This window comes from Protopterus annectens, chromosome 1.part2 (assembly GCF_019279795.1).
Source record: "Protopterus annectens isolate FY-2018-M chromosome 1.part2, PAN1.0, whole genome shotgun sequence".
NCBI classification, from domain to species: Eukaryota; Metazoa; Chordata; order Ceratodontiformes; family Protopteridae; genus Protopterus; species Protopterus annectens.
The window spans coordinates 676,304,200-676,318,429 of NC_056727.1; the positions used below are offsets into that span (position 1 = coordinate 676,304,200).

At 37.8% G+C, this 14,230-nt stretch overlaps 1 protein-coding gene across 1 annotated transcript in view; it reads right to left on the minus strand.

The window, feature by feature from the left end:
• The window catches only part of AKT3 (AKT serine/threonine kinase 3), a 2,413,182-nt gene that overhangs the window by 36,612 nt on the left and 2,362,340 nt on the right, over positions 1 to 14,230 (minus strand). The window contains exon 13 of the mRNA XM_044058335.1: positions 969 to 1,071. Coding sequence (XP_043914270.1) covers positions 969 to 1,071 — 103 coding nt within the window. The remainder of the gene's footprint in view (positions 1 to 968; positions 1,072 to 14,230) is intronic.

A 14,230-nucleotide genomic window follows, 5' to 3' on the forward strand; every position in this document is an offset into this window, starting at 1 on the left:
AACTGTACCACCACACTGCCTGATTAACTTACTTGCTCAGAGTAATACACTAGGCAAATGGAGGTTGTGTGAAGCAAACAGTGAACAGCTCATGACCTTAATCCTCTGCAATAACTGCCAGACTAATACAACAAACATTGTACTAACATAACTTCATGCTTTGCTATTTTTTATTCATTTGTTAATCAAGTAAACCAGCTAGGCACAAAGCCTCCTTTTAGAGGCGCCCTAAGGTCAGGTGCCTTAGAATCAAACAGTAATCAAAAAGAGGTAAGATCAACTCTGAACTCCAGGACAACGCTCATTAGCAGCTCTTAACTGCTACATATGTATGTAGAACATTAACTCTCTGTCTACAGAGTTTTAACAACTATTCCTTTCACTGTATGGAAATAACCAAATTGTAGGTTATGTTAAAAGTTGCTGAACTTTGACTTCCAGCATACAATAATCTCTGTCTCTAGTACTCCCTCACATATAAACATCATTTGGGATTCACAAAGACACCCTGGTAGCATTTTAAAAAGCCATGAAAATCAGGATGGATTGGCTGTAAGCTATACTTCAAAGCACGCCCTGAATAAAATAAAATATAACCCCTGTGACACCAAAAAGGATTATACTATGCAGTCCAACCACTGAACCTGCCCATTCAATATAGTAAATGTGTTGAGCTGGCTGGACAGCATGCAGGGTATTGTGAATGCAGAGACTCCTTGTCTCTGCATCACAAATATCCATATTTGCCCAAGTTAAGATGCCTACTTTTCTGTAGCATGTCTAATAGCCTTGTGAATCTCAGCCATAATAGTTGTATTTTAGGGTATTATATGAAATCATACACATTAAATAAAAGCTGCGAAGGACATCTTTAAATATGCAATATCTGTCAAACCTTTAAGTGGCAATAAACCATTCTAACAACATACAGTTTTTAGTTACTAGCCTTAAATAAATTTAAAACTTACATTTTTCAGGCGGTGTTATTGTAATAGTTTGAGCAGTAAATTCTTCATCAAAATACCTTGTATCTGTTTCAGATGTTACCTGAGGCTTAAATGGAGGTAAAAGCTGTGAAAAGGAGAAAGACTATGTAAATATATGAGCCAAAGATTGTTAAATATCCAAAACAGTAATGAGCACATTAAGAAAAGTAATACATTTCCAAGCATACTGGCAAGCAACAGGGGCGTGAACCTCCCTTTTATGCTCTCCATTTAACAAAATGTTTAACCAGATACTTTTACCATGTACGTAACACAAACATACAGCAGAAACTAGTGCCCTTTTTCAGGAGTGACCTGGAAGTACTGTTTGCTTAAGTGACTTTCTTAGAGTCTCAAAGTAGGTAAATGGACATTGACAGACTTAAACCCTGGATTAAAAAAGCAAGAGCCTGTTTATAGCTCTTAGCTCTTAATCCTCTGTTACCAGAACCACTTGCTAGCTATACCAATGGTCTTCTTTTTGTCAGCTCAGTAGGGCTAACACCTAAAAAATATTACTGTATCTGTAAAATTCTACTTCTGTTCTCAGCTTCTAAGACAGACTGTCGTGGATTATATCTACAGTAGCATTTGCCCTTCTCCAAGAACAAACATGCTTAAGTTTCACTTTTATGAAGAATATGTAAAAGCAATACTCTTTAAAAAGTAACTATCCAGTAATTAGTTTTCAGCAGTGATCAGACCTGTTCTACTTTCCTATATTACAGACTAAACAGTATGGTACATCTCCAACCCAGGGTAGAGGGAAAACATTTTAAATCATCAGTGCAACAAGTACGTTCTGCTTTTTACTCAAAAAGTGTCTTCAGTAAACTCTGGGACATCAGTTTGTCCAAACATCTAACCACCTCAGATTCTGGAATGACTAAGTCCTATATAAACTTCATTACCTTGATTCCTGTTGAAAACATGGTAGTAACGGCAGTGATATGGTAAACACTACCTACTATTGCAACTATGGTCCTAATTCAATGCGTGGTTGACTTGTAAAGGACCAAACCAATCCCATGGCTGCATTAATAGTGCAGTGCTTCCTACCGACAGAATTCCCAATACTCTGAAACCACCTTGATAAGGCCTCTTAAGAAAAATAAAATAAAGCACATTTTTCTTTCTCATTCAAGAACTCACTACCTCCTCTCTTTCAGGCGGCTCTACCCAGACTAGACTGTGCTATGGCTCACCATTAGTGGTTCCAAAACAGACTGCTGTAGTTCCATCCTGGGGGAGAGAAAATAAAAGTACATTCTTGTTTTTAACCTTTTATTGCCACTATTGTACCTATCTGGCATGAATAAAGGCTGAAACCACTGTTTTCTGAGTTTACAATATGAAAGAATGCAAGTTTGACCCTTAGCTTTGAGGTCCACATTATGCGCTGCATCAAGTTCAGAGTGAGGAGGCAATGCTTTTCCACTGACTCCTACAGTCAGTTAAGGTTTAAGCATGGGGTAAGGTAAAACAAAACAAAAAAAATCATGGCTTACTGAAGTTCTTACTTTAGTTTAATACTAAAATGACGTAGATAACAATTTAGAAGCTTCAACACCATCTGCAATGCCATTCACTAGAAACACAGCTACACACTGTGTACTAAGGAACAGTTTCCACTAATATGGTTGATTTGCACACAGCAAAATCCTGTTGAAAAGAACCTGTCCATGAAGCAGTAGTTTCTACCAAGACAACTTGCTTTCTCACTCTGAACTTGATATGCACAAACTTAACCTCATCAGACTGAAATCAAGGACACCAAGTATGCTTTTTTATAGGTTCAATGCAGTCCTTTTCTGCCATCACTTATTGGATTAAAAAGAGACAGTGTTCCCTTTAAGTAATTAATATATATATCTACAGATATAACTGTGTGTGTGTGTGTACACTTTATTTACGTGTGTGCACGTGCACATATTATATATATATATATACACACACAGACACACACATATACATATACATACATACATACACACACACACACATACATGCAAATATATGGGTCTATTAATTTGTCTGAAATAAATGCAGACAAATGCCTGATTTACTGAATGCCCCTTTTGTTCTATGTGCATTAACTGAAACAGGCCATAGTATTAGAGCTAGAGCTAGAGTAATGGTTAGGTACGGGGATAGATCTAGTGTTTTGTGTGTATGTGAGCTTGTGTTGCGTAGTCTTATTGTTACAGCATTTTGTTTGGTAAGGTATAGAGTAAGGTTTAGCATGAATTGGTAAGATGGGCATAGAACTTCATAATAAATGCAAGTGAGCAGTATATCTTAGAGTGATCAGACTTCTAGACTTCCAGTCCTAAGTGAGTTAAGTAATGATGACTGGGCCCTTTTCTCATTTATACATAGGGATGGGGTGTCATGTTAACTGTTGTTACATCTTTTGATTCAGAGTTACACTTCGACCTTCTTTGACAAGCATGCGATTATCGTAAGTCTTCTCTCACATAACCTATTCATCTCTTGGCTGGATATTCTGCTCTTCAGTTGACTTCTTCTTTCTCCCAAATCTTCTTTACTAAATCATTTTCTGCAAATGTGACCAAATCTCTATAACATCTTCTCCTTGTCATTCTCTGCAACTGGGGCTACTTTGCTTCTGCAATGTCTTAATTTCTTCATCTCTCCTACAATGGACATAGTATGACCCATCTCAGACTTTCTCCGTTGTCTATAGCTTCTTCAACTGCTCTGTCTTCACAGCCCATGTTTCTGTACCATGTAGTAGTACTGATTGCTACACTGTTTTGTACACTTTACTTTTCAGCTTCTTTGGGATTCTTCTGCCATACACTACCTCTTATACTTTGTGCCAGATAGATGCAGCACCTCAGATCCAAGATTTTACATCCTCATTTAGACTTCCATTATCCTCAACCACACCTCCCACACATAGAAGCTATTTACCTGTTCCTCTGTAAGTCGTTAACGTGTTCCACTATTCCCTTCACTCTCCATTTTCAGCTTCATCTGATTTTCACCACTTATTGCCATGACCACTTTCTTGTCTGTTCTCAGCTTTGTCCCAGGTATTTTCAGTTTTGCATACCATTCCCTTATTTCTTGTAATTTCTGTTCAGAATCTGAAGAGCCACATTATCTGCAGTTTTGCTGATCTGTCCCCTACAACCTGTTTGCTAATGTAGTCCATTACCAATAAGAACATGACTGAGAGAAAAGAAATATTACAGCCATAATTACTTTATCATGAATATATTAGGATTTCTCAACAAAGAAAAACAAGTGTTTTTTTAATTTCATTTCAATAACACATTAATAAATTATGATCAGAGAACCAATCACATTTTTTGTACTTCTGCACTCACTACTTCCAGATCATCAGCCTCCTCCCTGCCAGAAACCCATTCAGTAACTCATCACCAAAGGAAAGAGAGTAGGCTGAGAGGGGCTATCATCTTTTAGGCAGCCATGAGGAATACTTTGAGAATTTTTTCTTTTTAATCCTAACCTCTGCACATATAGTGACAGCCCATGGGTGGGTATGGAATAGATGTCAATAGTGCACCACCCTTAACTTTCTCAAAATTAGTTGCTGCCATTTAAAGTGCTTCGACAGGCCTGACCTGCCCACCCACAGACAGAACCACATGGTTGTTTCCCTATCTCCACCAGGGAGGTCAACCTGGATGAGTGTGCTCTCAGTACGTGTCACCCCATGATGGGTATGCCCATCTTCACTTGTGCTGTCAAGCACCTAAACCAATATTTGAAATTGGGCCAGCTAGGCCCTAGTCATGGCTTTATCCCTGTATACCACTGGAAAAGGCCCAATTGCAATAATTTGCAGTGCAGGGTACCTTAGCTGGCTGGTCATACAGATTACAAAAAAATAGGAGTGTTTTACAACTTTGAAAGCTCTGCTCTAACACATAAAATTCTGCTACACAGACAACAAGCAAAAGTGAGAGTCCCCTCTAAGGAATGAACAGCTTTAAAAGTTGTTAGACCCTTCACTCAACACATTTTTTCTGTGACAGTATCAAGTGTAATACAGCTTTTAAAGCTATGAAAATACTTTGGATGCTGTTCTGGGGTGGCTGATGTTAATGCTCTTGTATGACACCAACACAACAGCTCTGAAAGTTGCTCAACAAGTAGTGAATAGTGGCCTCTTTTCAGAGGAGGCCCAAAATAATATATTTCTACTAATATGGGAATTTTGCACAGCATCAGGGAACTTCTGCTCTTTTTGATAGGTGCTGTGAGATCTTTTACATCTAACTACCCTACCACCAACTCAAGCAAGATGGGACCTCAGTTTGTTTTGCCTGAAAGATGACAACTTAGGAGTGCAGCAGGTGCATGCAATACAAAAGCTAGAAACAGACGGTTAAACATGTGTCCTATATAATAAGGGAATAACAGCTTCTTCTCAAAATAGCTACATTAAATATAATGCCTCACAGGTATAAACAAAAAAGGCAAGAATACAGAATTATATTAAGAAATGTAGAGTATAAATAGCGATGCGACAGAAGACACATTTGGAGCATGTAAATTTAATAAAGAAAGGATTTCAGGACGGATATTGAGCAGAATATCAGTGGCAAAGGAAAATAAGAGTACTTATTTGCTAGAGGAGCTCCAACAGTAACAGAAGACAGGAAAAAAAGTAATGGTAGATTTGTAGTAGTAGGGAGCTACTAGCAAGGAAGGAGGATTATGCTGGCATGTATTTATATTCCACCTAAAACTGCTGTTATGGAGCTTAAGAATGTTTTGGGAGAATTAATCAGATTTCAGCACAGAGTACAACTTACAGGTAGAAAGTGAAACTTGATTTATAACAGTGAGGATGTATATGGGGGACCTAGAAAACATAACAAAAGAAGGTAGACCTCTGAAGAAATTTATGAAAATATTTGGAATGGAAGGTTAGAATTAAAAAGTAGGAACTCAGAGAATTTAGATGTTATTCTTCAAAGTACAGTAACTGGGTTAGAGTAGACAGAAATATTATTTCACAAGAACATGAGCATTTAACTGAAAGCTTCAACACACATTCAATAACTTTTTTTTTTCAGATCATACTCCAATAACAACTAAGACGAAACTGCAGGCTAATGAAGTACAAATGAAGCACTAGTACTTCCTCATCTATCTTTTAAAAATAGAGGAATTTAAGGGTAGTGGAAATTATGAGAGTTACTAGGCAACAAAAATTTCTTTAGAAGTTACAGCTAGTGGGTGGGTTAAAATGAAAGGGCAGTTTAAAATATGGAAGAAATAAAAGAAAGATATGATTAAGAAGTAAGAATGTTTATTTATAGGGGCTGACAAAGGTTAAAGTATAGATAAATAGAGGAATCTGACAGAAGAACAGCCACAGATGCAGAGTGCTAAAAAAAAAAAAATAACTGCGTCTGGATAATATGCATTGCTGTTATGCAATTGTTTTTTTTACAATAACTCCAGAGTACAAAAACCTTTAGCACAACAACAGGCAATAACGTAGAAAGGGTTGTCAAAGTTAGGGACCTTATAACAAGAAAAATAACCAGACATCACAGTATTTGCGATATTTCGGAAATGTTATAAAAATGTGTAAAAACTAGAGGAACGCGGAAATCAAGAAAAAGCACAAATACAAATATTTATGGAAGACCTAAGTATGCCAAGGTTAGAGGTAGATGAGGCTTAACAGTCAAGATAGAAGGAGGTGAGATAAAAACGGTGAGGTATAATCAATCTGTAGGAAAGTTTCCAGGAACAGACAGTATTCCTGTGGATGTTTGAAAACTAGAGGGAAGAAAGTGATAAAGATCTGGAAGGATTTGCTTAACAGTATTTTAAAAGGAGGGGAATCATCAACACCTTGGAAGAAAGCTATGGTGACTGAGACACCTATAGACAGCAAATATCCATTAGATCCAGCTTCATACAGGCCCATTTCAATTCTGAAGCATGATTATAAAGTGTTTATGTCTAGAATGGCTAAAAGAATTTTTAATGTAATTCTAAAATTGATAGATATGGGTCAATGTGGTTTTGTAGAGGGGAGCCAAACATATGTCAACACTAATAGAACAATGATGGTCCAGAATGAAGCAGAATGTAAGAAAATACCACTGCTGTTGATAGGTCCCGATGCAGAGGAAGCATTCAACAGAGTAAGCTGGGAGTAGGGCCATGGAAACATTTGTACTCTCTGATGCAATAAGGTCAATTAGGAGGATATACGAGGGATTAGAGGCAAAAATTAAAGTGAGAGGGTTCCCCCCTGACAAGTTGTGTCTGAACAGAGGAACCAAGCAGGAGTGTCCTATTCCCCTTTATTTCCATTATATTTACAGCCATTGCTGAAGAAAATAAGGGACTCAGAAATTCATGGATATAATTGCTATGGCAATCAAGAAAAGTTGACTATTTGTAGATGATATTTCATATCAGATAAAACCATAACCAGAAAAAGACATCCGAGTTTAGTGGAACATTGTGAGACATTTTAAAGTCTTTTTGGGATATAAAATTAATAAAGACAAAACAAAAGCTATAGCTGCAAACTATGTACCCACACATAAATTGTTCCAGGAGTACCCATATTTATGGTGACATGATAAAAGAAGTATTTAGGAGTATGTGTTAAAAATGATTTTGTTACTGCAGCTAAGGAAAAGTGGGAAGAGACTAAACAAAAGATAACAGAAAAACTGAGAAAATGGAAGCGCTTGTTTATGGATATGGATAGTAAAATGCAAGCAGTGAAAATGTTTTTAGTCCCTTTAGGTTTATATACAAGTCAGCCATATTTTTTTTCAACCAGAGGAGAAGTTGTGGACAGCAATTAATAAAAAAAGTTGAATGATTTTATCTAGGTGGGGAAGAGGGCAAGGGTTAAGTGGGATTTCTTGTAACAGAAGAAGGTGGTTTAGGATTACCTGATTTGAAGGGATATTTTATTTTAGTGCTACACAGTTACATAACACAAACAGAAGGCTATAATTCAAAGTGGAAAGGGATGATGATGAATTAGGTGGGAAATTCAAGAAATAAGGATAGAGTGGGAATTTAGCAGCAGATCTTCAAGAACAGTAGCAGCCATATAAAATATTATACTCAAAGCAGGAGAAAATATTCTAAGCACCAAGCCAACACAAGCATGGAGAATGGAGATTCTACCGAAATGGATGACTGCAGTTAGGGGTGCAAAGAATAGGCAAGAGGGAACTAGAATTTACTGGAGAAAAGAGGAAAGGAACCAAGGTATTGGAAGCAAACAATGAGGGAGGGAATGGTAACAGATGGGAAGTGACCAAGAATATAACGTTTAGACTGCAGCCTAGAGATTGCCTTCCCTTATCAGGGATTGATACAGTATAGGCAAAGAGAAAAGGACAGGGGAATTCTAAGTGAAAGACTGCTCTGGTAGAGTTTTAGTTGATTCTAGAACAGAAGCTGCTGTTAAAAAGGAGATAACTAGTATGGCATATAAAACATTGTCTGATAACTAGAGGAATCAATCAGTGGAATTTAGGAAAAATTGGGGGGGGGGGGTAAGCAACTCACATGGAAACAATGGGAGCATATATGTACACAGCTCCTGAATATGCAACAAAGTCTAGAAGACTTAGGAGTTTTAACATGCTTCTATAAGTACTTTTTTACCCCAAGCAGACTCCAAATATTTTTCCCTCAAGTAGTTGGCAAATGATGGAGGTGTGATGAGAAAAAGAGAGGTAACTGGGAATGTATGTTTTGGGAATGTAAACTTTATCAGAAATATTGGGTTAGCAAATGGGTATAACTATGGAAATATTTTTTGAGCTGGGATACAGGATCTAAATTGCCTACATACAGAAAGACCTTGTTAAGTTTAATTCTGATGGCCACCAAAAAAGCAATTAGGAGAAAATGGAAATCAAAGTCTAAACCAACTGCATTTGAAGTGGTGAATACTGTAACAGGGATAAAAGAACTGGAAGTGGGATCTTTAGAAAGGTGTAGCAGTTAATTACACACAACAATTGGAAATTGTGGGAATAATACATGCAGAGTAATGTTTTGGAGGAGGAGTGAAATTTAAGGGAAGGCAAGAATTGTGCAGTTTATGTAATGTTGGATTGATGATACTTATACAAAATAATATATATGATGTATATTTGCAACTGTGAACATGTTAACATGGCTTGCTTTCTTTTATATAAATGTATGTTTGTCTATGTCTTAAGTCCTAAAGTATTCCAGCTTTTCCCGGTTAGGGGTCACCACAGCGGAACTCCGATCCGCTAATGGTTGGCAGTGGATTTTTACGGTGCCGAGTTGCCAGCTCAACCTTCAAAGAAGGCGCGCCCATTCACGCTCACACCTACCTGCATGTCTTTAGTGTTACTCGACCGCAGGGAGGACATATAAACTCTGCACAGAAGGCACTCCAGCCGAGAACTGAACGGGAGAACCTCTTGCTGTGATGTCTATGTCTTAAGTGATAATTCAATAAAGGTGTTAAAAAAGAAGCCCCCCCCACTAGACTCAAGTGTTTCTTTTCAGGGGGTAGAGTGGGAAGTGCTGTTTTAAGTGACTTTCTCATAGTCATACACTTTGCAAGTAAAGACTGACAGAATAAAACAAGAACTACAAGACAAAGCTCTTTTAGCTCACAACCCTACCTTTCTGTGTGAAACTGCCAAGAAGTGGAGAATGCCCCAAAGACCCTGTTCCCTGGAAGACCAATGAACTGGCCAAAGAGATCCCATGCCATCTTTGGCAGTAAATGAGGGTTTCTACAGAAATATATCAAGTCCTTATAGAACACTAAATGGTGTTACCAAAAAAAAAATCTAAGCTTGAAACTAAGAAATCCTTCCAGTGAACGTTAGGGATACCAGGAACAAAGTCTTCCAAGAGACCAGCGTAAAGCCAGCAAGCTTGAAAGTGAGCAGGTCAAAGACTGAATTGTGAAATTCAAGCTCCCAAACTAATTCTTCATATTCTGACAGAAATGGGGGATCCTCTTCAGGAATTGCCTAACCAACCTGTTCTGATCCACAGTCTTGAGATTGTGATGCACCAACATGGCCAAAACATGCAAGTTCACTGCAACATTTATCTCAGGACAACAGACAAGCTTAAGGTAAGATGCACAGACTTGCAGGTCACTGACTAATATGGGATGATCTGTCAGACTGTTACTTCCGCTTAGCAAAATATGCTTTCTTCTGGCAGTTTCTTTGATAGTTTTGGTTTGACTGTAGGGCTGGAAGTAAATTCTAGTTATAACTGACACTTGGCTCAAGAACCCTGTCTCCCTTCAAACAATCATTTAGAATAATCTTAATAAATTCCTTATTAACACACTAGGTCATAAAACAGGTAGTGGTGGTCTGCTGTTAGTAAAGAAGAACTCCAAAACTGTAGTCATACGAGCTAGAAATAATAACGTAAGTGAAGATTTGCCAAACTGGACTCTGTCCTCCATCAAGATTAGCAATTACACTAAGATGCTTGCAGCATTAGTTTATATTCCTTTCCTCTGTCCAGGCCTAACTTGTTTAAAACCTCTAAGACATTTTAAAACACCGCAAAAGGAATCTTACGATAATGACATACAAACACTGATCTTCTGGGACCAAGAAGTCCCAGGTTACCCATTTCCTTATACAGGATAATCTCACCAAAATAACAATACTGATGATCTAGGACCAAGAAGTCACAAGTTACCCATTTCTCATACAGAATAACCTTACCAAATAATAAGCATACCTAGCATATCCAACCTGTATAGCAGTATCTTCAGTCTCTTAGACTTAATTAATACACCCACAAATTAAAGAGTCTTCCCAGTACTCTGATCACCTCCATTTCTATGCATCTCTTTGCCATACGAGTCCCAAAAAAGTACCAGCTGTTTTAGTAACCATACTATCCACCCCAAAAATAAAAACAAACCATGTACTTTATGAACTAAGTGATCTAAATTGGTCCCCTTTCTGCCAATGCAGCAATCTCAATTGTGCCTTAGATGCACTTAATTCCAGATTTAAAACTATTCTGAACAAGTATTTATTTATAACTACAGAAGAAACAAGTTAAGGAGCAGCAATGTCTCTGGACAGCATTGAACCCCAAAACTCAAAGCATGGTAACTAAGGAAAGAAACAAATAACATAATTAAGCATGAAGCACTCCTTATCTGCAAAGAGAATATACAAAATAAAAAAAAAAAATAAATAAATAAATAAAAAAAAAAAGAGGCAAAATTACCTCGGAACAAAGCTAATAGAGTCAGCATCACAGCCTACACAGCTTTGGTGAGCGTTAAAAGATACAGAATACCTTGATAAGAAATCTAGTAAATCACTGTCTATTATGGATGCCTTCTTCCTGAGGGAATAAAAAAACATTACTACAGCTACCTCCACAGCATCACCTAACAGCAATGCCCCTGTCATATCCACCAGGTAAAGTCAAACTTCTCTATCCCTGTCTTTGCAAAGTTTCACCCACATATTTTATTATAAGACAGTCATCCACAGAACAGTAGGGGAACTCCATGAAAAGCTAGATAGGGAAACTAATGCCTTAAGCAATATGGTATTCACCCCTTCATCCTTTGCACTGCAGCTCATCCACTAGTCAACCCCTTGACCACATTTTCAGTCTCTCCTTGACCACTTCAGTCCAAACAGTCTCACAAGAAAACACCATTTACAAAGATATCAGAACAGGTGAAAAACACAAGGAACACATGAATACATAAAACAGAATAAAATCACTAATAAACATAACAGACTAAATAAAAGTTAAGGAATAAATCCAACTGAATAATACACAGTGCAGATAAAATATTACTGTCAGTCGAGAAAGGCTGGCTCACAGGATCTGCTACTGACTTATCATATGCTTTTGAAACAGTGGATCATACAATGTTACTTGAAAAATGGAAGCTCTTGATTTCAGCTCTAATACTTTATCTGGTTCAGCAATTATTTGTTCCACATTTACAGTCAGCACTGAATTGCCCTAGGATCTTCATTTCAAGTAGTACCAATGTGGTGAGTTCGTGGACCCAAAGTAGTAAAATCCATCCACTAAATATAGTCCACCAACCTAAAAGACATGAACACATTTGCCAAATTCAGAGTACAGCTAAAAAAACCCTTTCCAACCATGCCCAACACACCCATTTCTCCTCTGGACACAACACCTAACCAACTATCATTACTCTCCTTTTCGCCTCTCTGACCTACTGATAGAACTAATAAAGCTCAACCAACCACACAATCTACTGCACATATTCTATTTCACACTCTGTAAGAGTAATGTACCCTTATTGCATTATCTTGTACAAATATTGTTTTTCTATGTAATCCCTGCAAATTCTTCTGTTATGTTCTGCAAAATGTCTTATTTTTCACTAGGGCTGTCTGAAATTGATCAGCATCAGTCACTGCACTACCCTGGAAAACATAAATAATTACATTGAATTAAATAAGAATAGTACTCATCTATAATGATATCACAAATAACTTGCATATCTCTTATCTCCATGATCATTCTTTATGCCATAAAGTAGTCAACACTCAGACTTACAAAATGACTTCTGATAATGCAGACTGGCTCACAACTAGGCAACTCAAACTCACCACCACAAAAACAGCAGTGATGATCTTTGGCACCTACCAGACTTTAGCAAAATATAAGCTTCTCATAATTATAACACCAGCTAAACATCAGATAACTCAAGGTAACCCAGTGTATGTTGCTGGGCACGTGGAGAGGGACTGATGCAAAAATGCAAACTCTGATGTCTCCCTAAATGGTGGTTCCTCTCAATCAACTCTTGCCCCAGTATAAGGGGAACAAAACACACCAGTTGACCAAGAGACAGTTTGATGGTCATTAGGTAACAGGGGCAAAAACTTTAATCATACTGGCTTATTTTTTTTATTTTCTGAGAGCTATAGAAGAAATCAAGTTCTGAGATGGAGAAGGCCATCCTGTCATAGTGCAACAGTACCCACTGATTAAACCAGAATACTCTCTAAAGAGATTAGAAGTCAAACAGCCTTGAAACAGATATTCCTAGTCAATGATGAAGCGACATGGACAAGTTCTGGCTACAGAAAATGTATTTATGGCTGATTCATACCTCTCAACCTCTTACAGAAAGAAATCTAGACAAAACCTAAAACGAATGGTGGGGGTTGACAAAGACCCAAAAATAGGGACAGATTTTAAGTACTGCTCTTATAAACTTAGAAAGTTGCAAGAATAACAGGATTTGTGTTAGCATGCATTTTTGGTAGGATATTATGTCTGAAACTTAAATGTGCATCATCATTTAGTGACTTCAGTCTGTGATGATTTGCTAGAAAAACACAAACTTTTGAGGCGCAGACCAAAAATGTGAGGCAAATAATCTAAACATTTTGCGAAAATCTTGACAGTCGAGAGATGCATGCAACAGATATCCCCCCAGGCAGAGCAGTTTGACCTGCTGCGTTACTTACCTCCGATTTTAGATCTGCTACAACGACCCCCACAACTCTAGGAGAGATCTTTACTTGTAGTTTAACAGGCCATTGATTATGTCTGCCTTTTATGGAATGTAGACCAATACTACGGAATCATGCCAGTCAGTAGCCATGTCCAAACATAAATGGCTCCACCCCTGCTTACTGACATGCCAGAACAGTATCTCTTTGTCCAAATTTAATAGGAAGACTCTAGACTCAAAATGCTCCTAAGATCCTGTACAGCCCATTACACTGCTCAGACGTTGAAGACTGACGTGCAGCTTCTTCAATGTTCCTGGACCAAGAGCACCAAAATGTCAGCTCTTCATCATAGCAGAAATGCATCTATCATGAAGGACTGCATTAGAAACCGTTGAACAAATGGAAGAGCCACCTTCTTTAAGTTTGGTAATACACACCTCCTGGTCTGGGAGGTGGCATCAAACAGCTACAAACTGCAGGAGATCCAAATGTTCATTATGAAGCTGCAACTAGCAATGACAATTAATCATTTGCAGCAACATCATATGGAGTCATACCACTGAGATGGTAAACACTGTGGCCATTACCAGGCCTACAGCAACTGAAAGATATCAGCTTCAAACCACTTCTCTGTCACTACCTAGGAGACCAGACTTCTAATGTCACAAGCTCTCTAGTTTGAGAAACATGACTAGTAAATCGGTGTTCAGGTCCTTGATAAAAGTAATCCTCCACAATGGAATCTAATAGGTGTTC